This window comes from Ixodes scapularis, unplaced genomic scaffold (assembly GCF_016920785.2).
Source record: "Ixodes scapularis isolate PalLabHiFi unplaced genomic scaffold, ASM1692078v2 PGA_scaffold2__306_contigs__length_199485367, whole genome shotgun sequence".
NCBI classification, from domain to species: Eukaryota; Metazoa; Arthropoda; class Arachnida; order Ixodida; family Ixodidae; genus Ixodes; species Ixodes scapularis.
In genome coordinates, this window is record NW_024609857.1 from 48,489,639 (window position 1) to 48,514,267 (window position 24,629).

The 24,629-nt window shown below is 43.2% G+C and overlaps 1 protein-coding gene across 1 annotated transcript in view; it reads left to right on the plus strand.

The window, feature by feature from the left end:
- LOC8038135 (sorting nexin-32) overlaps nucleotides 1-24,629 on the plus strand; it is a 148,280-nt gene that overhangs the window by 10,230 nt on the left and 113,421 nt on the right. Inside the window, 3 exon segments of the mRNA XM_042291852.1 lie at nucleotides 3,812-3,842; nucleotides 14,613-14,691; nucleotides 18,258-18,330. Coding sequence (XP_042147786.1) covers nucleotides 3,812-3,842; nucleotides 14,613-14,691; nucleotides 18,258-18,330 — 183 coding nt within the window.

Here is a 24,629-nt window from a genome sequence, read left to right on the forward strand (position 1 = left end):
TGTGTTTTTTTTGCGGGAATGACATGTTTTAGATTACATCTGTATATGGGATTTCTCTAGAGCCCTACACGGATAACAGTTCGGGCATCCAATCCGCACCTGCGGACCTTCTCTCCGTGTCCGAACTGCAGGCACATTGTTCTTAAATTTTTGCAATTGCATCCGATCCGCATCCGCATACTTTGTATCCGCATCCGAACAGCATCCACAAAATTTAGAACTGCAACCGACCCGCGATCTGCACATTTATTTGACACCATAAAATCAAGCGTAAATAATAAAAAAAATAATAATAAAAAAAACAACAGGCACCTGGATAGTGTTTTATAAGCCGTTTGCTTATCTTTGTACAAGAAAAAAAAAATCAAGGAGCTTTTTGAGTTAGAATAGAGCGAAAGTAATTTTACTTTATTCTGTTTTATCATATATTATTAGCGACCACTCTTCCAGATACACTTCGCGTTGCTCGAAAGATGATTGCAGTTATGAGATTGTCTTGGGAGTCTGCGACACTCTGCCCAAACAATGCGCTCAACAGAAAGAAAAAAAAAATTTTTTTTTCGTTTTGTAGCATTTATTATTTAGTAAACGCATATTTTCTAAACATCACTCATTACATTGGGTGATTTTATTTAAGTCAAACAATAAAAAGAGGGAGAGGCCAAGTGGTCACTCACTGCAGCGAAGTATTCATATATATGTGGTATGATGCAAATACACTATTTGGAAAATATAAAAAAAAAAATAATGGCCACACCTATTGGTTTCAGTTTCAAACATGAACCTGAAACTACGTGCTTCGAACCACATGCTTAGCAACACCTTGGCAACTGTCAAGAAAAGGAAAAAAAACGCACACACACATTACGTTTCACCTGTTGAGGTTTCTGTGTGGAAACAGAATATCGTCAATGATGGACGGATACATATTGATTCGCCTCTCTTGAATTACAAGGTCCACTTATGAGAAGTCTCTCTCCTGGCGCACTTGATGCTGGGGTGGCATCCACAAATTGCAATACAAGTTTGAAATACGGGAACTCATACTTTAGTCTTGTTGTTGGAGGATTCTACTTTTTTTGTGGCTCATTTGCCAGAAGAACGTTTTGGGCTTATTATGCCTGAAGAACGTTTTCCGCTCTTTCCCTGCGAAACAAGAACACGCTTTCCCTGGGACAATTGATTGATTTCCGTAATTTTTCTAGGGACAGCATATTTGGCGAGATAGAGCGCTCTAAAGCAATCTTTGCTGAGAATCAGGTATCTTCTGACATAAAAAACAATGTTTCCCCGATTGGCACCTTTTTTCTAGATGAGTATTTTGCTCCTTCAAATATTCGATGATGCACTACATAGCATCATTCACTTATTCACTCCACACTCTGCGGTCGTACAGGTTCGTGGGCCGCCTCGGCAAAAATTTAAATCCGGACTCGCTGATATCCGCATCCGCAGCTCGTGGAATGTGCATTTGATCCGCAATATGCCAAACCTGATTCATTTTTTATCTGCATCTGCCAGTTGGCGGCGGATATCTGCGGATGATCCGCGGGTAATCCGCGGATGTGCAAGGCTCTAGATATGTTAATGCTCTTCTTCTCTTTCTGTTTTGTCATCACGATGGGTTTTGAACCTCAGCGGCCCTAAGAAAAGTATGATGTGAAGGTTTCCCCCACCTGGCATAAAAACATGTACTATACAATGAAGAAATGAGGACTCTATTTTGCGGTGGGAATTTTTTCATTTTTAAACATCCGAAATTTTCTGCGTGTGTACTGCCCTGTGATGCACCCCGAACACTAATAAATTGTTTTGCTCAGCTTAGCTTATGATTGATTGATCGATTAACAGCATCTTTATTGAGCTTTAGGGTATGGTCTTGCACTTACGACTTGTTAATGAATACCAGTGAGATGTGCAGTCAGTGCCATGCAGTCTCAGTTCAGTGCCAAGAAAGGCGTCCACCTATTTTTCCGCTGAAGCAAAATTACCATTAAAGCACGATTCTGATCATCCTTTTCAGTCACCAAGCAGATGAAATACAGTAAAACCTCGTTATAACAAAATGGGATATAACAAACTAATGGATATAACAAAGCAATCATAATTCCCTTTGCTTGCTAATAGTGGGAAGAAATGGACAGTGGCTATAACAAACTAATGGTTATAACCAGTCTGTCGAACCGAAAAAAATACGGGTTCGGTTACAGTTCAGGTTCAGGTAAATTTATTTTTTTCCGGTTCAGTTCCGGTTCGATTAATTCGATCCGCGAACCGGTTCGCGAACCGGTTCGGGGCGCTGAACCGGTTCGCGAACCGGTTTGGAAATTATAAATGACAAATTGCAACCATCAAAATAAATTACAAATAAAACATCCGAAATCAGCACATACGAAACGGGATACATCGTAGTGTAAGGCTCAGGGATTTCTACCAGGAATGGTTTCTTTATGTGCACTCAAAGGTTACCTCACCGACGTTTACGCATTCGGGCTTCATCTAATTGGGTCCGACGCAGTAGCTGTAAAATCCGCGACCTCCTTACAAACCCACTTACAAGTAGAACTCGCTAACTATCCTGCCACCTCGACGTGTAAGCAATTGAAGGAACAGTGGGGAGAACATTCAGCTTTCTTTATTTGAACTAGCCTTCGGTAACTCAAATTAGACCCTTAAAGAAGTTTTCATTAAACAAGATACGGAATATGAAAAACACTTCACCGAACGCAACGCCAGAAGGACGTAATAGGATAAATATTAAAATAGAAGAGTTCACTGTCTCACAAACATGCTAGCTCCTAAGTGCCTATACGAAACCGGATGCATTAGTATTATCAAACTCTTTTCTTTTCTCATTCCGATGGAAGCAAGCTTCAAGAACTCGCGCGTTCTAGAAACGTGTTATGAAATGAGCACACAGCAGCATTTAGAATTTACGATATTGTAGGAAAATGAAATCCCGTGACGCGATTTTTTTTTTTTTTTGCACAGCCTTCTAATTTTTTTTTTTCCGTGCAAGCCGCGACCAGCGCGATACTGGTTCCTATGTCAAGATTCATGGATGCAGCGTTTGTCAAGATTTATGGATGCAGCGTTTATATTCCTAAGACTGAGTGGAGAAGAAAAATATGTAAGCGAGGTGTGTGTCAGTTGACGGCACTTAAAAAACAAATGGCATTGATAGCACATTCATTGTCAACAGCGCGTGGCCGAACCGTTTTGACATGAGCCGGTAACCGTTATTTTTTTTCCGGTTCAGTTCCGGTTCGGGTTCATCGCGATAACAATATAACGGTTCGGGTTCGGGTTCAGTTCCGGAAAAAATACCGGTTCGGTTCCGGTTCGACACCCTGGTTATAACAAAATAATTACGACCGCTCCTTCAACTTTGTTATAACGAGGTTTTACTGTAATGACCTATAATTGGTTTTCCAGGAGCACTACAGTCAAGAGCAGATTTAGGGGAAGAAGGGAAAGGAGAGGGGGCGATCTCCCCCTTTCCACGCCCTTAAAGGTCAACTTTTGTTTTGTGAAAATAATTGATATACACCAACCAAAGGTTTAGGTTTTGGTGACATAGCAAATAATGGGTCAGCAAAATAGATGGCAATGTTTCGGCCGTAAAGAGTAATATTTAAGCAGACGCCCACCCCCCAACCATGCCTGACCCATATATCCACCCCTGACTGCAGTGCGGTATACACGTATACACTCGCTGACTCTTGAGAGCATAGGCTCGAATACTGGACACAAGCTGTAATGGGAGGTATGCAAACTTATAAACACAATTTCGTATTCTCTTTCTTGGCAGGCCTTCAACGATGTCGTCTGTGCCAGGCAGAGTAAGCCACTGCTTTTTCTTTTTCTTAAAACTTTTATGGGCAAACACATACACACATGTGGAGCCCTTGACAGAAATGGAAGGCTGCATCTGTCTGTTCTTTGTACTAGAATCTCTTTAATTTAAACTCTTGGGGTCTAGAAAAGTATATTGTTTTACTTAGCAGAAATTTTCTTTATCAGAAGACCAAAAAAAGGCTCGAGGTATACCTAAGCACTTATGAGTTGTGAATGCGAAAGCATGAATGTCGTTCTTGCATGCATTCTCGTGAAGTGGGCGAGCTGTGCTGACATCTGCGTGTAGCCGCCCCAGTATACATCCCAGTGGGCTCTTGTCTGGGTGGCCCGGTTGGCCCGGCCAGCCAACTGTTTGCTTCTCCCGTCACGCTCTGGCGAGGGCACGTAGCACTATGGGCTGGCTCTTCTTGACACTAACGTGCAACGACCCTATCCTGCATATTTCGGCTTTATTTAGCTGTCGTTTTGTGTGGCTTTTTGTGTGGCTTTAAAGCTGAGATGCCTCTGATTGCGACTCACTTCGCTCTGTTAGGAGAGGGAAATTAAGTTGCTGTTTGGCGCGGCTGATGGCGTTGGCTCGCTCCATGGGAAAGTTAATGCTTTTGCATTAAAGGGGCACATGGGCCTAAATTTCGAAATTTTTGAAAATATTCAGTTTTTAATTTTGAGGTTTTTGGTTTTAGAAACTAATTATACACCCTTACACTAAATTTGATAACCATACGCCTAATTGTTATGTTGATATAAAATATTTTCAACACATTGTGAGGCAGTAACCAAGTAAAGGAGTTCAATGTTTGAATACATTTTTTTCAGTTCCACTTTTTGCTGGAAATTTCATACGAAGAAATCTTTTGTTCGAAGGGGAAAGTATTCTGATACCAGAATCAACATGTTTCTGAACTGAAATTTACTGGGGAATCGGGCTATCTACATTTTGTTTTAAGTTTAAGCCCTTAGTGATAAAAAACGATGCTTTCAAAAATTGACATAGGACAGATATGCATCTCATATTTTGAGGCAATAACTTTTCCAGAAATATTTACTTTTGAGTTATTCAAACTAGATAGCCCATAGTCCCATATCCCCCACTTTATATTCAAGCAGTCAAAATGGTACTTAAAAGCTTCATTTGCATGTCATAGATTTCTTAATGAAGAGTGACGCATCTTCCTATGCAGGTATATGTAAATTTGTCCTAGAGAGCTTAAACTTTGCACAGTACACCTACACCTGAAGTTAAATCTCCCCTACAAATTTCATTCCAATCACTTGAGTAGTTCAAAAGTTCAACCTTTAGCCAGTGTCCCCCTTAGAAACAAAAATTGAAATAGGGAAGCAAGTAAACATGTTTTCCACAAGTGCCTTACCTATTCACCAAGTCCCCCTTGAAGTGTTCCTGCTAAATTTTTTTATGCCTAGCTTCAATGCATTGTCCGATTCTTCTGTTGCTTTTCTTTAATAGCTATTTCACTACAACTTTTTTATTTAATCTTTCTTTTCAATTTTTTTTAGTTAATTTACACTGTGGATGTCTCTCGTTTATTTTTACATTGTTTTAGCTCTTCATTTAGCCTTCACTGGGTTAACCTAGAGGAATGCGAAGATTGCTTTTAAGACGTTAATCATGGCTGGAGAAAGTTAGTAGAAAGAAGGTTACTGGAAGGTGTATTTGATATGATGTAAGAGCAATAGATTTGGGACCAGGTTTACGCTTGGAGCCTAGGAGAGACGAAACAGCTTGGTACACGCTAGAGTTGAGCCCGGTTCTATCATACTCGGGTATTTCGAATTATTGTTTATATCAAACAGTCCGAACATCCCCTTGAAAATCACATGTAATAGTATAGGAGCGTTGTCCTTTTGTATCCAAGCCCATAACGGGGACACTCAATATAGCGCACGAGAAGCCAGGCCGCCCATTCATTTTCCTGCGATCCGATTGCGCCGGTGGCGAGCATATCGCTTGCGTTGCGTGGCTGGCCGACCGCCAAGCCAGCATACACGCGGAAAGATACGCATCGAAAGAGCAGTTGTAGGAAAGCAGAGACAATGAATCGCAAAAAAAAAGTGGAGGATGGCAAAAGCAAGGGGAAGGGCACGCGCGCACGTAGGGAGAGCAGGGAGTGCCCGCTGTTGGAACGGTAGCCTGCGCCCTTTCCCCAAACACCGCTGATACTGTGCGACTCCCTTGCCCCAAAATAAAATAAGCAAAAAAAAAAATATTTTCGGCAGTTGAGTGTGTAGACAACAACGGCTCTGCCATCGCACTTTAAACACCTTTGTTTACCTTTTTCTTTTGCCGTTGTTGCCTTGCCTGTTTTTCTTTTCTTTTTCCTTTCTTTTTTTGCTGCCTGAATTTAGTGAGCTTTCTTTTTTGTTGCTTGCTTAACTTTTGGTATGGATCAAAAGATTTTTTTTATGCATCTTGCTTTTCCGTATTTTTTTCGTTTTTTCGTGTTTTGTCGTTCATGCTCTGTGGAGGTCCCGGCCAGGTGCGCGTGTAAGCGCGCCAGTGTTTGCGGTCTCCACCAACTACACTCTACTGTATTTAGCGGCTCTTAGATGCCCTATTTGGTAAGCTCCCGTTCGTCACGACCTTCGGTATTAGCAGAGATGCTAGGAAATTTCAACTTGAACTTAATTTAACATCTATTTGTATATCAAATTATTGACATATAGAACTATTTTAGGAACCCCTTTGAATTTGATATATCCGGGTTCGACTGTAGTAACTCTCTTGGTAGAAATAGTGTAATGCTGATTGCAAGGAGGCGCTACAAAGTCTTCGAAAGCATGTTGTATTTCCTGTAGTTACTTATCTTATATATAGGTCAACTCCAAGAAAAGTAAAACAATATTTATTTTTATTTAGGAATACTACAGCTCTTTATTGAGAGCCATAGCAAGAGTGATGTACAATGTTAAAACACACAGAAAAAGGGGCGTGCACACAAGAGCGGTCTAAATAAATACACAGAAAAAATACACCAGAGTGTGAGCATATGCGGCGTGTTGTTCGCGCCCCGAGTGGGAAGTAAAGAGAAATAAAAATAATAATTTATTTTTCTGTCACGCTAGCATGGGCCAGAACAGGGCTCCCCCCCTAGCCACATGGAGCAAAGTAGGAGAAGGTGTTGTTAGTTTTTGTAAACACCAAGTCACATGCTCCACGAGACACGCTTTGTGGAGGGGGGCGAACTCATTGACGTGCTGGCGACTCCTTGCTGGACAGCAGAAAAGAGCGGAGCATCATCCAGGAAGGCTGGCTTGACACCGTTCATGGCAAAGACTTCTGTTTAAGAGTCATGGTTTTCGCCGTACAGCTGATACAAGGTCCGTCATAGGACGGTGTCAAGCTTTTCTTTAAACCTTCTTCAGGAAAGCGTGTGAACACGCTGACAAGTCCTGGCTCGCAAAGACTTTCTGGGAGCTTGGCTACCAAGGTTGCATTGGTTGTAGCTGCTAAAAGCTCTGCCGCATATTTTCCAGGTAGATCTGTGATGAAGGCAACTTCAATGTTTTTGGTGCTTCAAAGAAGTCTCCTGGGAAATGGAGTGGTACGCCATGCACAAACTCTGTGGAGGTGCTGTTCAGGTCTTGCTTGAATGCAAACCGAATGCCGAGAAGGACAAGAGATAGATGGTCGACCCATTAAAAACACCTGTCTCGTGCAGTGATCGCCGCCTTGAGCTGCCAATGTAAACGCTCCGCCGCTCCATTTGCGGACGGGTGTTATGCGGCAGTGTGGACATGGTGGGTTCCGAGTAGCTGCGTATGAGCAGCGATCAAGGCACACTGGAAGTGGTGTCCTTTGTCCATTGTTTTTGTAGATGTGCAGCCGAAACGAGTGATCCAGGTCCCTACAAATGTACTTGCGACTGTCTCAGCAGAGATGTTGGCTTGTGGAATTGCTTCAGGCCACCTAGTGTAACTGTCAACGCACGTTGAAATGTACCCGAGTCCTTGATATGATGGGGGGGGGGCCTACAATGTCAATGTACACATGACCAAATCGTGCATCAGGTAGCGCAAATGCTTTCAACGGTGTTATTGTATGCATGTTCATTTTGGAACGCTGGCACTGAAGACAAGCCTTTGCCCAGCTGCGAACATCAGCATTCCTTTTCGGCCATACATAACGTGCTGTGAGCAGCTGCTGTGTGGCCCGAATGCCTGGATGGCGGATGTTGTGAAGTCAATCGAAGATCTGGCGTTGCAGGGCAAATGGGACGAAAGGTCGAGCCGTTCCTATTGACATGTCGCATGCTAGAGTCATCGACAAGCTTGGAAGTGGTATGTCCCTGAACACCTAGGATTATGTTGCGTTCCGAAGAGCTTGCAATTCTGAGCCTGCCTGTTGTGCTGCAGCAAAGGTCTTGAAGTCTACCAGGGCCATGGACGAGGAAATGGCTTCGATGCGAGAAAGCGCATCGGCCGCACTGTTTTCTTGGCCCTTGACGTGACGGAGGTCAGCCATAAACTCGGAGATGAAGGCAAATTGTCTTATTTCCTGTGCTGAGTAAGTCGTGTGGTTGCCACGGAGAGCATACATCAGGGGCTTGTGATCTGTGAGTCCATGAAACTGCCATCCTTTGAGGAAATAGCGCAGATGTCTCACAGCTAAGTAAACAGTGAGCAGTTCTTGTCCAAAGGGACTGTACCGCGTTTCCGTGGGCTTGAGTTTCTGTGAAAAGAAACTAAGCGGCTCCTAGACTCCGTCCTAAAGCTGCTGTAAAACAGCTCTAACAGCTGTCTGGGATGCATCAGTCAGGAGGCGGGTAAATGCATCAGGAAGTGGGTGGACAAGAAGTGTTCCATTGGCCAAGGCCTCTTTCACTGTGGAGAAGACTGATGCCACCTTTTCGCTCCACTGCACTTTTGATGAAGGTCCTTCCTTTGTCAGGAGGTCTGTCATGGGTTGAAGGATTTTCGAGCAGTGTGGTATGAATCTGCAATGAAAATTGACCAGACCTAGAAATTCTCTAAGCTTGTGTAGAGATGTTGACTGCGGGAACTCACAAACTACATTGATGTTGTCTTCCAGTGGCTGGATTCCCAACGGGGTGATGCGATGGCCAAGGAATTCCGAGTTGTCCCCTTTGAATATGCATTTGGCAGGGTTGATGACAAGGCCAAATTTCTGCAGGCGGTCGAACAAAATGTGGATGTGTCGTTCGTGTTCGTCCGGTGTGGGACTAGCCACCGGAAGATCGTCAAGTTAGGCAAAGACAAAAGGAAGTCCTCAAGTGACTTTGTTAAGAATCTTTGGAACGTCTTAGCAGCGTTCCACAGGCCAAAGGACATATGGACAAACTCGAACAGTCCTAATGGGGTAGTGATTGCATTTTTCGCTACGTCTGCTGGCTCCACAGGAATCTAGTGATAGGCTTTCACCAGGTCAATCTTGCTGTAGACGGTCGTACCAGCGAGACTTCCAAAACGCTTCCAAAAAAACTGTGGATGTGCGGCATGGGGTAGCAATCGGGCACTGTGCAGGCATTCAGGGCTCGATAGTCGCTGCGCGGTCGCGAATCGTTGGGGTCTTTTTCGGGACCATGTGCATAGGCGATGACCAATCGCTTGCCAAGGGTTGAATGATGCCTAGCTGCAGCGTATGATCAAACTCACAATGTGTGATGGTGAGGCACTCACCGGCAAGCCGACGGGCGTGTGGAGAAGGGTCGGCCGGTAGTTGAGATGTGATGAGTGACTCTGTGCTTGGCAAGTAATTCAAGGTTACTGGGTTTTGTCAGCGCTGAATATTTCGTGAGAGCGGCCTGGTAGCGCGATGTGGCTGGAAGCGGTCACAACGGAGACATCGTGAAGTTCGAAAGGATGCCTTGAACCGGTAATGATGTTCTTACATCGTTGAGTCGTCATGCCTGGAGGTTCACGGACAAATTAAAATGAGAGAGAAAGTCTGCTCCCGAAATGGGCAGTCGCAAGTCGACTACGATAAAGACCTATTGAAATATTTGTCGCAGTCCGATGTCAATAACAAGGGATTGTTGCCTATAGGTGGCAATCGGAGAGCTGTTGACGGCACGCAGGGAAGGTGAGGAGTCCTGCTGCTGGGAGGCGGTCAGTGCGTAATGCTGCTAAGATGCTAACCTCAGCTCCAGTTTCAATAAGCAAACTATGCCCTGCAATCCGATCGACAACATAAAACAAGCGGATTGTCTGGTCTTGATCACCTGCCGCTGCTAGTGCTGGGCCTCGGCATTTCCCAACCACGTGCAGGGTTGTTTGCACTTCGTAGCTCTCTCACCGAATAGGCAATGGTAAGAGAATGCGAAGCTCGCCGTGATGCAGACCTGCAACGGGATTGACTTCATCGCAATGATCACATTGATCTTGGCTGGGCTTGACCCATGGTGGCGATGGCACTTGTGAGGCGATCAAGTTGGGCCTCGATGCTTGACGCTCGTGCTTCCCAAGACGTAGGGCCCGATACTTTGACGGCACTTACATTCGGCGATGAATATTCCACGTTGCGGTCAGGGCCAGATTAAGCTAAGGGCTAAGGGGGCTGCATCCCAGGGCCCCAGGCTGCCAGGGGGCCCTGTGCTGGCCCCTGGAAATTTGAAAATAAGCTAGTCGGTTTCAGTTCAGAACAGCTCAGACCTCAAAGAGGAGCAAAACTTGGAGAAGCCTCTGGGTCCTGGCTTTTTTTTCAATGGGGAAACAGGGATGCTATAAAGTTCCCTTCTCGAGACGAGCTGGTGTATGTGAGCTCGTTCTAAAAGACTGTGCTAGAGCAACAAAATGTAAGCATTGCCTCCCACCCTCCTTGCCCCTTCGAAGTCTCTTCTGATTGAAGCCGGACAGAAAGATGGCCGCAGAGTTCTCTATTGTGCTGGGATCCCCTCGACGCATTTTACAGACAGTGGTGGGTTGGAAGGCAAGCAAGTGTTGCCGAAGGCTACATGAGCAACATACATGCTATACATTTTTTTTTTCCTCCAAAATGACGAGCGTAAAACAAGCAAAAAGAAATATCGGTGAACCTCCCGAACCCTCCTTTTCCAACCAGTAACAGGCGTTTCAAGAAGCCGACGTTTGAGATATGCCCCAGAAAGTTTTCGAGAGGCACTGACCACAAGCAACTACCTTGGAGCTGTCTGATCTGCCAGTGTGAGACAACACTTTTCTTACCATCGAGTGATATGATCGCTGCAATTTTTTACGAGCCTCTGAGCTATGACCTATTATTCTTAGCTTCGAGTAAAACGTCCAAATGGCTGTGAAGTTCTAAATTGATGCAATTAGAAGAAACAAGACCACTTCTAAAACTAATTGAAACATCCCCTCAAGATAGACAGCATGTAGGAGAGAAATTTGAAAATATATCCTTAATTAATCTTCATGAAAAATGCCTGTCAATGTGGCCAAATGACAGTGGTTGCTGTATTACTTTTGCATTCAGTCTCAATCATTAATTGTATTATTTGAATGCAGAAGTCTCTTGGTTTGGAACTCGAGAGTTCAGTTATTAGAAGAGGGTGGTCAAAGTGGTTTGATGCCTGAATACTTTAAAGAGGGACACAACCCAGAAAAAAAAGTCCTGCAAAAAAAGTTTGAAAATGACATAATTACATCCACCAACATCTAGAAAGTATTACCAGAAAGTTTAATTAGTTCCCACTGCATAGTAATTTTTTATAAATTATTTTTTGTCCACCAAAGCTAAAGAAAAGGTAAAGTTTGGAGCATTTTAGACACATTTTTCTCCGTTCCACTTCTTAGGATAAATTCTATTTTAGTCAATCTATCATTTGTTAATGGCACTACAGGGAGGCTCGTTCTTCACTTCTCCTGGCTGAAATTTAATAAGGAATACGGCTATGGATGATTTTTGTCACTTTATAGATGTCTTTTATAAAAATTGTTGACAATTTGTCGAAGACACAGAAGACCAAAAAGTTGACCAATTTTTCAGAAGAGAAAATTTATAGAAATAAATGACTTTTTACAAAAAAACCTTCCATAACCGCACCCCCTAGGCATTCTGCTACATATCTAGCGAATAAAAATTGTAAATATTATGATAGTTTTCTGACGATAGATTAACTAAACAATGTAGGCGTGTTGCTGATAGAAGCTGCTCTAATTTCCTTCCCATTTAACTGACAGAACTGAAATTTTGTTTTGCACCCTCTAGAATGACCTCCAGCCTACCCTATAAAATTTAATTAATTTTAACCCAAGGGTTCAGAAGTTGACCCTCCCAGGGGTGTGTCCCCTTAATCACCAAAATTACTTTGTTGTCTGTGCTGTTTTGCTGCTCAAGTCAGTAATTAATTAAGAAAGGACTAGTTAGGCAAGTTCCAATCAATCGAAGCAATTACTAGAATAAAAACACTATATTCTCGGGACAGTTTTCGAGTTGTGACTCGCGAGACATGTCTTTAGGGGCAGCGATATTGATTTTTTCTTTCTTGTAATGGGAATTTCTTCAGGTATCCTTTTAGTTACTATCTAATGCAGTTTGTGCTCAAGTAATTACGCCACTTGACATCAAGAGGGTCAACTGCGCCATCTCTCTAAAGGCTGAACCGCATGTAAGCGATTTAGCGAATGACGAGACGAGCAACGGCGACAGCGACAAGAGTCAGCGACGAGCAATGGAGATTTCTCACTATCGCTTTTCGCGTCGCTTGGTTCTTGAATTTTTAGAAAACGTAGCTTATCGCCTTGGTCGCTTGCTCCCATCACTTTCATGCGGTTTGCTCTGTCGCGTGACTGACCGAGCGACAGCGAAGCTGGTTGCCGTCGCTTGTCTCATCGCTCGCCAAATCGCTTGCATGCTGTTTATACTTTACTCAACAGTATGATGAATTTATGCTAGCAAAAAGCGACACGTACCATATAAATAACATTGTAGACCTGATCAAACAGGCTAAAGGAAAGTGGAGTCATCATTTTCAACTTTTCAACGAAAGTTTACAAGACCCTATGGAGGTGTTCAATGTGCCCGGCGCTTCTTAACATTATCCCCAATCGTTCATTGCTTTGCGTTTTGCACCTCTTAGTGTGCGATTAACTGTTTCCTAAACAGCCTCTCATCCACAATGGCATCTGCTTTATTTCTACCCAGTGAAACATTAATTTGCTAGTCATCAAATCTACTGATACAGAAACCTTTCAGTATGCATCGTAAAATGAACAATATGTGTATTTCATAAGGTGGTGAAATACACCTCGCCGTCATTGTCGTTACGTCCTTCACCACCATCGTCATCATAGTCAGTATTATCATCATAAATGCCTTATAAACAGCCTTAGCCCAGGGCCCCAAAATTCCTTAATCCGGTCCTGAGTGCGGTCAGCAAGCTCGGCTAGGTGGTCAAGGGACATGTCATCCGCCGCGGCCAGCATCGTCCGCATGCCTTGCGGGAGCTTCTGAAGAAAGAGCTCGCGCAGGATGGAAATCAGCATTTTGAAAGCTTTTGCGTTCCTAGTAACTGCTTCGTGCGGTGCAGAAGCTGCATCAAATGACGGTCCCCGAGCTCTTCGGCGGTTAGGAGCTGTTAGATGCAGGACCTCTCTGATAGAGTCATCCTGGTTAGCAGCACTGCTTTCAGCTGGTCATAAGAGTCTTCAGATGGTGGCGAAGGCAACACATAGTCTAGTTGGTCTGCGATCTCTTCAGGTAGAGATGCGACGACGGTGTAATAGCGCGTCAGTTGTGAAGTGATCTGCCTCAGATGGAAACGGAGCTCGACCTGCATGAACCAGACTTGCAGGTTTTTGAGCCAGAATGCTGGAAGTCATAGCTCGATTGTGGCGAGAGCATAACTGGAGGCTGCTGTCGCATTACCTTCTGATGAAGTGTTGCCGCGTCTATGCTTGCGATGGAGCCGGCGTCCGCAGTGTGTGAGCGACACTGTTCGAATTCTGGTCACCAGCTTTGTAGGAACATCAGACCACTACAGCATCGGGAATCAAACTCTTTAATCACGCGCTCAGCAGAGCGTGAGCATGCTGCATGATTCTCGCACTCCGAACGAAAAGTAAACATAACAAAACAAAAGTAATTTTTTATTCATGGCAGTGCGGGCCACTGCAGTGAGAGATGGTAATTGAAGCCGGACAAGCCAAAGCATATACTACTAAGGGGACTAGGGAAAGAAGAGGAAAAAGAAGCGGGATGAAAGGGAGAACTATTAGGTAACTGGGGTTGGGTGAAACAATGACTAAAACGACCTGTAAGAATAGTCCCCCTTGTTAAAACTCACTTCTTGTGAACCGCACTGGTTATGTCATCATCTAAACTTCCAAGCAGTGACGCTGCCATTGCCGCAATGTCAGCAGTGTCGTGAGCAGCGAGCTAAAAGGTTGCGAGGAGACGCTTCACAGAATCATGGGATGGCAGCTGCTGTGATGAAACAGAGTCAGTATCTTCAACTCCTGTTAAGACCACGGGACTATCGTATTAACAACGGGCCTCCATGCCGTAGCGTTTGCGTTGTGCTGCTCACATCAAAACTTTGCTCCTTCACACTGTTGAATTTCACCGCTTTGCACTTACGCTCCAGGAGCAGCGGCTGACGCGGGGAATTGTGAGCCTGATGGGCTCGGAAATATAACTTCACTTTTACAGGTCAACCTTTTTTGGTTCCTATTATAAGTCAACTGCACTACTCTGAGTTATTGCTGAAAAATAGAATGCTGACCTGTCTTCTAATAATTATGAGTTTCTGTTGTCAAAGTTTGTTTAACATAGTTCTGGCAATTTTGAACCTACTCAGGGCTCTGCAGTCTTCTGGGCCACCTGGCAACAGCCCTGGCACTCGCCTTGGGAAGCAACTTTGGGAATGTTGGCCCCAAGTGAGTCCACACTCATTGACGTCTGCCTGCCCAAGGAAATGCAGCGAGAAGAGAAAAAAGAATGTTTGAAGAAAAAGGGTGCAACTTGAAGAAGGAATCGTAACACATGGCTTGCTTTATTACCTCTCCAAGCTACTCTTACTGTAATCACATTGTCATATATTAAGGTCTCAAGTTTCACTCTGTTAAGAATTTATTTATTTTATTCATACAGTACCTACATTGCCCAGGTGGCATTACAGTAGGGGGGTTAAAATACATAAAAGATGGTTGCATCACACTTGTTAAACGCAAGTAAAACATAGTGCTTGAGAGCACCAATACACAAAAAGGTGCAAACAAAGACAAAAAAAAATATCTAAGATCTGCTGCAAGAAAAAAGGAATACAATCAGCGAGCACATTACAAAGTAATAACCTAAAGGAAAACACAATACAATTATAACTAATAAAACAATACAGGATATTGCACACTGAGGGAGTTTTATAGATCCAATAGGAGAGAAGAGAAGCTGGCATCTGAGGTTTCTGCCACCACAAGTTCAGGAAGGGCATTCCACTCATGAATGCTCTTTGGAAAAAAGGAATGTTTAAACAGTTTTGTTCTACATCTAATTTATTTTATTTTATCCTTGGCATGACAGATGCTGAAATGTGCAGACAGCTACCAATACCTGATGTGCCTACTGAAAATTGTAAAATATAAACCATATATTTCTGAGGCTTATATAGCAACCGATTGTTGTGCTTGGTGCCCTTCTTGGAGCCTTACCTAATTGTGAGGGTTGTCAGAGCTCAATCATCCCCCATCGGATGTTTCCAGTGTCATAAATTCTGAGCATGTTTTGTTTTTTAGTTTTCAGCACAAATCTTTATTTGACATCGTGACGATCAGAAAATACATGTTTTAAGAAACGTGACGGGTCACATCCGTGCTCTCATTTTCGGGTGATTGTGGGCTGGAAACGTTCCTTTCAGAGGCTCATATTAATATTGATAGCGATAGCGATAGCGAGTTGATAGCGTTCACTCCGTCAATGCTTGTGACCTAGTCGATAAGACTTTGGAGAGTGTTTTTCTTCTGCCTACTGACGACAGTGAATCAATATCAGTATATAACAATTTTAGAAACAGTAAAAGTAACGACATGCATGGCATTCAGATCGGGCCTGTAAAGCGTGTAATTCATTCTATCGCCCCTTGTTTGACCCACATTTATAACCTCGCCCTTCAGGATGGGGTGTTTCCTAAAAGAATGCAAGTGGCCAAGGTGTCCGTCCTCCACAAGGCAGGGGATAAGAACAACGTGGGTAATTACAGGCCTGTGTCTGTATTGCCGGTATTCTCCAAAGGACTAGAAAAAATTATGCACATGAGACTATATGCTTTCTGTGAAAAACACTCAATTATTACCCCTTGTCAGTTCGGTTTCCGAAAGGGGTACTCGACAGAGTTGGCGCTACTAAAACAGAAAGAAATGATACTTACAAACATTGAAAACAAACTGCTAACATTAGGCATATTTATCGATTTTTCTAAGGCATTCGATCGCCTTAATCATAAAACTTTACTGCAGAAACTGGACCTTTGTGGCATCAGGGGTGTTGCCCTGAACCTAATCGAAAGCTATTTGCAAGACCGGTATCAGTACGTTGAAATTGACGGGGAGCGTTCAAACATGCGCCAAATAAAGGCAGGTGTACCGCAAGGGAGTATTCTCGGGCCCCTTCTCTTCAATCTTTTTATAAATGACATAGTGAACTTAGATAATAGCGTCAACTTCATAATATACGCAGATGATACAAGTTTGTTTTTCTCTGGAACTAGCATTGACGTCATTATAAGAAAAGCAAATCAATTCTTGCAGAGTCTGAACGTTTGGACCACCGCAAATTCATTAACAATAAATGTTGCAAAAACTAAGGCAATTATTTTCCGCGCAAAAAATACAAGCTGCACCAGCAGCCTGCCGGGAGGGCTCCCTTTTGCCTCACGAGATGTGGAAATTGTAAAAAATGCTAAGGTGCTTGGCGTAACTTTTAATGAACATATGCTGTGGGATGAGACGGTGCAGGACACAACCATAAAGCTCTCGAAGGTTGTAGGCGTTTTATATAAATACCATACTATCTTACCCCCCTCGATAATGCTGCTTATATATCACGCCCTGTTCTGCTCATATTTCGATTATTGTTTCCTGGTTTGGGTTACCACTACGAAAACGAACGTTCAGAGACTTTTTATAATGCAAAAGAGGGCAATATGAATAATATGTAATGTAGCGTATGATCACTCCACAAAATCTTTGTTTAAAAAGCTTGACACGTTAAAAATCACCAATTACTATAGTTACAAGCTTTTGATGTCATATAAAAGATCATTAAACAACCCTATTAGCGTTTTTAATTCAGTCTCAGGTTTGGAGTCGCGAGACGCAACATACAGCACTCGTCATTCTCGAAACTGGGCCGCACCGCGCTCCAGAACTACTTATGGTGACCAGAGACTGGCTTTTACTCTCCCAAGAATTTTAAACAACCTTGAAGCAAAGGGAATTTCCGTGGCCAACACAAGCAAAAAGGAAATTCGTGACCTATTTGAGTGATCTATTGAATAGGTGTTGTCATGTTTTGAAGGTGCAGAGGCAGTTGCGTATATATTTTTCAAAGTCAATGTGCATTGTAGTGCATGTGCTCATCTCTAAACTCTTGGAGCAAGCGTGTGCTACTCTGAATTATGTTTACCTTGTTTAACCCTTCGCACTGTATATAATTGCCACCACTGTCCTGTGTAAGCGCTAGATTATCTGTTTTTGTATATGTTACATTGTTCTTTCACTCATATGTTGTGTTTCTTCTGCGGATGTAAAGGGGAGGCGGGGGCTTCGTCAAGTAGCGACATGCTGCTTTTTTCCCTGCTTTCTTCTCTCAGATGGAGAGGAAATAAATTGATTGATTGATTGATTGATTGATTGATACTGCCCTGGGCTGTGAGCTATCAGCCGATGAACTTAGCTGCCCTTTCTTAAATATATTTTTTTACAGTTTTTTTCACATGGAGTTAGGTCTTGGTTTTTTTTTATTATTATTCACATGATAAAACATATCCTTAGTGCAACTGTGGAAAACATATTGCCTCATTTGTGATTGGCTAGTGCCCCTCTTTACCCAGGCGGGTTAGCTTTCCGATACTTTTGCCGATAAGATGAATAATTTGTTTGTGCGTTTATTTTTAACAAAGAAATGCTAGGAGGTTAGCCAGAGGAGACCACCATCTGTATTGTAAACCCTCACTACCGGCTTAAGAAACGTAGGGCATGGCGAGCCCCGAGCATCTCATTACCTCTCCATATCCAATGAGATTGCAGTGTTAGCCGATACGAGTGCCGAACATCCAATCCCAAAACAAGAGGCGTGGACATAATAATCCACGCCCTGTGTTTTTTTGGCTGTCGGAGACCATAGCAGAAAGCTATGGTGTGGGGCTGTCCAATCCATGTTTGTTTTGCAACTTACAACTCTGAGAGGTTTTAGGAGCTCTGGAGCAATGTCTCGTTGGATCATGCAGGGTCCCGGTTGCCTGGGACCCTTCCTGTTTCAAGCTGTCCTCGTCGGTTTCAATGGCCCTGAATGGACTTCAGGTGAGGAACCCCGCAACCCTCAAGCTTCTCTTGTCTTTCGCAGTTTTGACACCCTGTGATTGGTAACTCTGTGGACATATCCACAGCTTCTGACTCGTTAACACATATGTTGATTGTGGCAGGTTCACCGTGTTGAGTGCGCTTCTTACTAGGCCCCAGTGCACTGCAAAGATTCAGGACCTGCGGAGCTCGCTTTTCTGAGTGTGGCTTCCCTGCAGTGCACCGGTGCTTGGTAAGGCAAGAAGCGCACTCAACGGGGCAAACCCTCTGTGATCAACACTTGAAGTATTGCAGCTGTGTGCTTAGGCGAAAAGCTCATTTTTAAAGTGGGATCGGTCACGTGTGTGCCTCATATATTTCAAATGAAACGGAAAGTTCATGAATGGGGTTTGTATCTACATTGCAGTAAGCTTTTAAGAACTAAACTGGCATGCATAATAATGTTAAGCAGAAATGACCTGACACCTGTGTTAGTCATACATGATTGAAGAAAATATATTTGTATATAGCAAGAATATTTATAAACCCCCTCGATTAGGTATAGCTGGGCTCTATGCGGAGCGCAAGTTTGTCTGCTTCTTGAGCATGGATTGCGGTGACGTCAGAACGTCGAGTTCTGATTGACTCCAATTGGAAGGATACCGGTAAACCTTAAAGGCGGACCAGCAGAAATATTCTTCCGCCTGGCGGAAATTCCTCCTCGCCCTCTTTCTTTCGTGTATTGTAGCACGGCGAGGCGAGGGGAAAGGTCCCCTTTTGCGCCAGCTTCTTCTGAGAGGATAAGCCGAGAAAATCTCCATGCTGAGTGACGAGCGATGGGTGCGGCAGCAGCGACCTCGTGACTTACAGGTAGCTTCAGATCCTATCGCGTAATCTGCCCCATTTTTCGGCGCTCACCAAGCCTAGCCCCTCGGGTGTAGGTTTTTGCGGAGCTGCAAGGCTGCGCCCGCGCACTCACCGAATTTCAGCTGTCGAAGGTCTTTGGTTTTGCCCGTGGCAAAATAAACACATACTTGAGAGCTGCGATGCATCCCCGCACCCGTTGAAGGAACGTTTCATAGATATTCTCGGTTGATCAAGGAGCTCAAAAGACATGCGCGAGAAGTGGTGACTTGAATATGTAAGGATGACTTACATCTTTACAAAACATTCCATCTTAAAAAAACGGCTTATCGCGCTCAAAACTGCCTCAAATTAAGATTGATGGAAAAGAAAGCGATGTACCAGGCACGGGCATCTTTTAGAAGGTCTTTGTTTTCTAGCAACGAGCACAAATATTATGTGCGTAACTTACACAATATGATGGCCAACGAATGTATGTGACATTTATATTTACGCATCCCAGCAACCACATGAGGTGAGAAGACAGCAATGGTGTGTCGATACTAAAAAGTTTTAGTGGATCGTCTTTAGCTCTTGGATAACCGCACCCTACGACAATATATAAGCTATAACCTTTCTGTGAGCATTCTTGATCGAGTGCAGTTATCGAAGCGTCTGGTGTTATAGTTCAAAGTTGCTTAAATCGGTGCTATAGAACGTGCTGCCACTTTAAAGTATTATTGAGGCATTAAAAATAAAAAAATAAATAAATCTAATGTAGCCGATTTTTTTTAACATGATACGCGTTTGTAATTTGTCTTTGCAAACACATTTTAGGTATACTGCCACACAGCACGGACAAACTATTGCCGGTCTTTCTAATTTTGTTTTTTAGAAATAAATTATGTTTAGAAAACTGTCAATGCAACTATCCGACCTAAGTGGCAGAGCTCAGTGCTAGACAATACATGTTGCTGGGCAGAAATAGTAAATAGCGCCGATGTCGCGTTCGGGCTAAAAGTGCCACGTAATGCACGCGTACCGCTATAAGTGCGTCCGTACATTTCATCGAACGCCATTTCATCGAACGCCGTTTCATCAAAGCCGTTTCATCGAAGCCGTTTCGTCGAACACCGTTTCATCGAACGCCGTTTCCTCGAACGCCGTTTCAAAGAAGCCGTTTCCTCGAACGCCTTTTCATCGAACAACGTTACAGTGTGTAATATTTAGGAATTTACTTTAATTTTTACACACAACTTCATCTAATTCTCTCCTTTTTTTTTCTTTTGTTTCTGTTTTTATATCACTGGGTGCAGTGACGAGATAAGTTCCATCGTGAACATTTCCTGCTTCGAGAAGAAGCCTCCATGAAACAATGACCCCTCTCCATGTCACATAAAACAATTAAAAATGAGGCAAAAACAGAAAGCACGGACACTTAAAAGTGTTCTAAGTGTCTGTCCTTTATTTGCAGCGTCGTGGTTTCAGTCATATATGTATATGAGTAAAGATTTTCAGTAAGTCGCATACCCAATTGTTTTTATTTCTTTTTATGCCAATTGCTTTTATCTTTAGTAATTTGACACCACCTTCAAAACAATTTCACAAGTGACTACCTCAGTCTTAACAAATGCAAGGTGAAACATCTATAAAGCACCGTTATGCCCCAAAACTCGGTACAGAGCCATAACAGAGAAATTCGATGAAACGGCCCTTAGCAATTCGATGAAACGGCGTTCGATGAAATGTCCGTTCATTCGATAAAACGACTTTCTATAAAATGGCGAAAAAGTGAGGTTCAGGCTTGGTCGGAGATAGCTACGGTTACACTCGTACGCTTTTTCAGTTCTATCTCGCATATATAAGCTTCTTGCTCAAATAAACATTGGCATCTGACTTTTCGCTCATCTTGGCCTTTAGCGCGACTGTTAACAAGTTCTAAAACAGTCAAAGCAAAAGTGATTTAATTAGCTCAGGATTATAGGTTGAGTGAAATATTTACAAAGGTCGAGGTTCCCTGGGTCGTCTTTTGTATTCAATCCGCCCCCCCCCCCCCCCCCCCCCCCCCCCCTTCACCACCACTTCCTTCCTCTAAATAAACAACGTAGGTTATTTTATGAACCACCAGTAATGGAGCGTACTCGCAAAACGTCTATTTGGCGTAAGAAAACGTAAGAAAGGCCTTGTTTAAGGGGGCACACCCCCTAGGGGGGTCAACTTTTGAACCCTTGTCTTAAAATTAATGAAATTCACAGGGTAGGCTGGTGGTCATGCTAGAGGGTGTATAACAAAATTTCAGGTCTGTCGGTTAAATGAGAAGGAAATAAGAGTAGCTTCTATCAGCCACATGCCTACGTTGCTTAGTTAATCTATCGTTAGAAAACTATTGCGATATTAAAGATTTTTATTTGCTAGATATGTAGCAGAATGCCTAGAGGGTGCGGCTATGGAACATTTTTTCTAAAAAGTAATTCATTTCTATAAATTTTCTCTTCTGCAAAATTGGTCAACTTTTTGGTCTTCTGTGCCTTCGACAAAATGTCAACATTTTTTACAAAAGACATCCGTAAAGTGACAAAAAAGTTTCATAGCCGCACTCCTTATTAAATTTCAGTCAGGAAAAGGGAAGAATGAGCTTTTCCTGTTTTGCCATTATCAAACGATAGATTGACTAAAATGGAATTTATACCAAAAAGTGGAACGGAGAAAAATGTGTTCAAAGTGCTCCAAACCCTACCTTTTCTATAGCTTTGGTGGACAGAAAATAATTTATAAAAAATTAACTATGCAGTGAAAATTAATGAAACGTTTTTGGAATACTCTCTAGATGTTGGTGTATGTAAAAATGTTATTTTTCAAAATCAACTTTTTTTGCAGAATTTTATTTTTTCTAGGCAGTGTCTCCCCTTAAATGTTCGAGCAATGAGCTGGTCTTCTAACTGTGCGTGACACAGCTAGCACGAACACAATATTGACATTTTTACGCAAGGGCCATGCAGAATTTAGTGTAGAACAAATTGATGCCTCGTAAGTTGGTGCCCAACGAAAGCACTCTTTTTACCGAATTGCTTGTTTAAAAATAACAACTTTTCAACCATAAAAATAAAACAAAATAACACCACTTCTTTGGGGGCCACTAAATTTACTGATTCACTCCGTTAGCATTGATTGTGCAGCGGTATGCGTACATTACGCGACACTGTTAGCGCAAACACGACATCGGCGCTTTTTGCTATTTTCCCCAGCAATGTATCGACTCGCACTAAACTCTACCGCTTAGCTGGGATACTCGCATTAACAGTTTCCTAAACATCATTCAGTTCTAACAAGAAAAAAAAAGTGGGAAACACCGGCGATTGTTTCTTTGTGCTAACTGCGTGGCGTAGGGTACCTAAAAGTTTTTTACAATGCTAAATACAATTCTGTGTCACGTTAAAAAAAATTGTCTGCTTTTGCTTTAGTTTCTTTGAGACACACAAATACTTCGAAGTGGCGGCCCGTGCTATGGTACCGATACAAGCAACGTTGAACCATAACACGACACGTTGGACTCGCCAAAAAGGGTTTTAATATTGTCTTTTCCGCTCCATAGCCACACTCGATAAAGAATGTAAAGAGCGAATCTAGCTTACATTTCGTTCTGGGGTACGGACCGTACGGTTATCTAAGTGGCTAAAAGTGACCCACTAAAACTTTCTAAAATTGACATCCACCCTTGATGCCCTCTCACCTCAGGTGGTTGTTGGGAATGTGTAAATATGAATTTCATACATTTTGCTGGCCATCATGTTCCGCGAGTTAGGCACACAACAGGGCATTTTAGTAAATCGTTTTCAAAGGCCCGCTGCCACTTCAGGCGCGTGCTTCAGAGAATGCATCGAAGTGGCAGCGCGAGCTTCCGCTAAATATATGTGGCCTGAAAACATAGTCTGCTAAAGTTCTCCAATAATTTGTGCTCGCTGCTAGAAAACAGAGTACTTCTAGAAGATTCCCGCGCCTGGTGCATCGTTTTCTTTTCCATCGATCCCAATTTGAGGCAGGTTTGAGCGTGATAAGCCGTTTTTTTAAAGATGGAATGTTTTGTGAAGATGTAAGTCATCCTTACATATTCAAGTCACCACTTCTCGCGCATGTCTTTTGAGCTCCTTGATGAACCAAAAATATCCATGACACGTTCCTTCAATGGGTGCGGGGATGCATCGCAGCTCTGAAGTATGTGTTTATTTTGCCACAGGCTAAACCAAAGACCTTCGACAGCTGAAATTCGGTGATTGCAGCTCTGTAAAACCTACACCCGAGAAGCTAGGCTTGGTGAGCGCCAAAAAATGGGGCAGATTACGCGATAGGATCTGAAGCTACCTCTAAGTCACGAGGTCGCTGCTGCCGCACCCATCGCCCGTCGCTCAAAATGGGGATTTTCTCGGCTTATCCTCTCAGAAGAAGCCGGCGCAAAAGGGGACCTTTCCCCTCGCCTCGCCGTGCTACAATACAAGAAAGAAAGAGGGCGAGGAGGACTTTCCGCCAGGCGGAAGAATATTTCTGCTGGTCCGCCTTTAAGGCAGCTAGCATTAAAGTCTACCCACCGTGCCTCCATCATAGCCAATCAGAGCTCAGCGTTCTGACGTCAGCGCAACCCCTGTGCAAGAAGCAGACAAACTCCCCATAGGTTTCATTTTATATCAAGTTTGTCGTTTACTTGCCATCCCAATGTAGGCATTGCACTTTTGGAGGCCACAGGCTTTAAAATGGACAGGTGAAAACTTGGCAACAACCTTCGCAAGTTCAGCTGGGTTTTCGCTTCGAATTCAAAATTCATTATTTGCACAAGCCTAATTAAAATCGATGGCAAAACTCCTGCATACGAAAGTACAAAAGAACCAAGCGCTCGTGCCACCTGCAGAATCTCTTTATAACATAACTCAGCTAGTGCAAATGTGTGAATGTTTCAAAGCGACACAGTGGCAGTCAGACGCAGTCCGACTGTCGTTGTTCCCATTTTAGGTGATATGGTTAGGCGGATTAAAAGGCTATACTCCAGCACACACATAAAAGTGTTATATGCATTCTTGTTCCGGGACTCTGCGGCAGTACCTCAGATGCCTGTATCAGTGTTATAAACATGCTTCAACTTTGCCTCTTATGAGGCTTTTTTCATCCCTGCAACAAGCTAAGGCGTATAGGTTCTCAAACTGGGTTCTTAGAATCCCAGGGGAGACTGAACTTGTCGGTTCCTCAAGCTCCCAAATTTTCTCGATCGTTCCTGTTCCTAAGTGAACTGTTTTTTCCGGTTTAAGTATTGTTTTTGCAGATCTAGGCCACCCATTGATGCGTTCACCCGTGAACCGGAACACTCCTCGGCATGTGCGGTATTGTTTGAAAGCTCCGTAAATTCCTCAACTTCTGTTTTGCATCAACGGAAGATCGGGAGGGGTTTCTCGAGATTGAGAAGTGTCGGATATAAGGTTTTCTCTTGATTG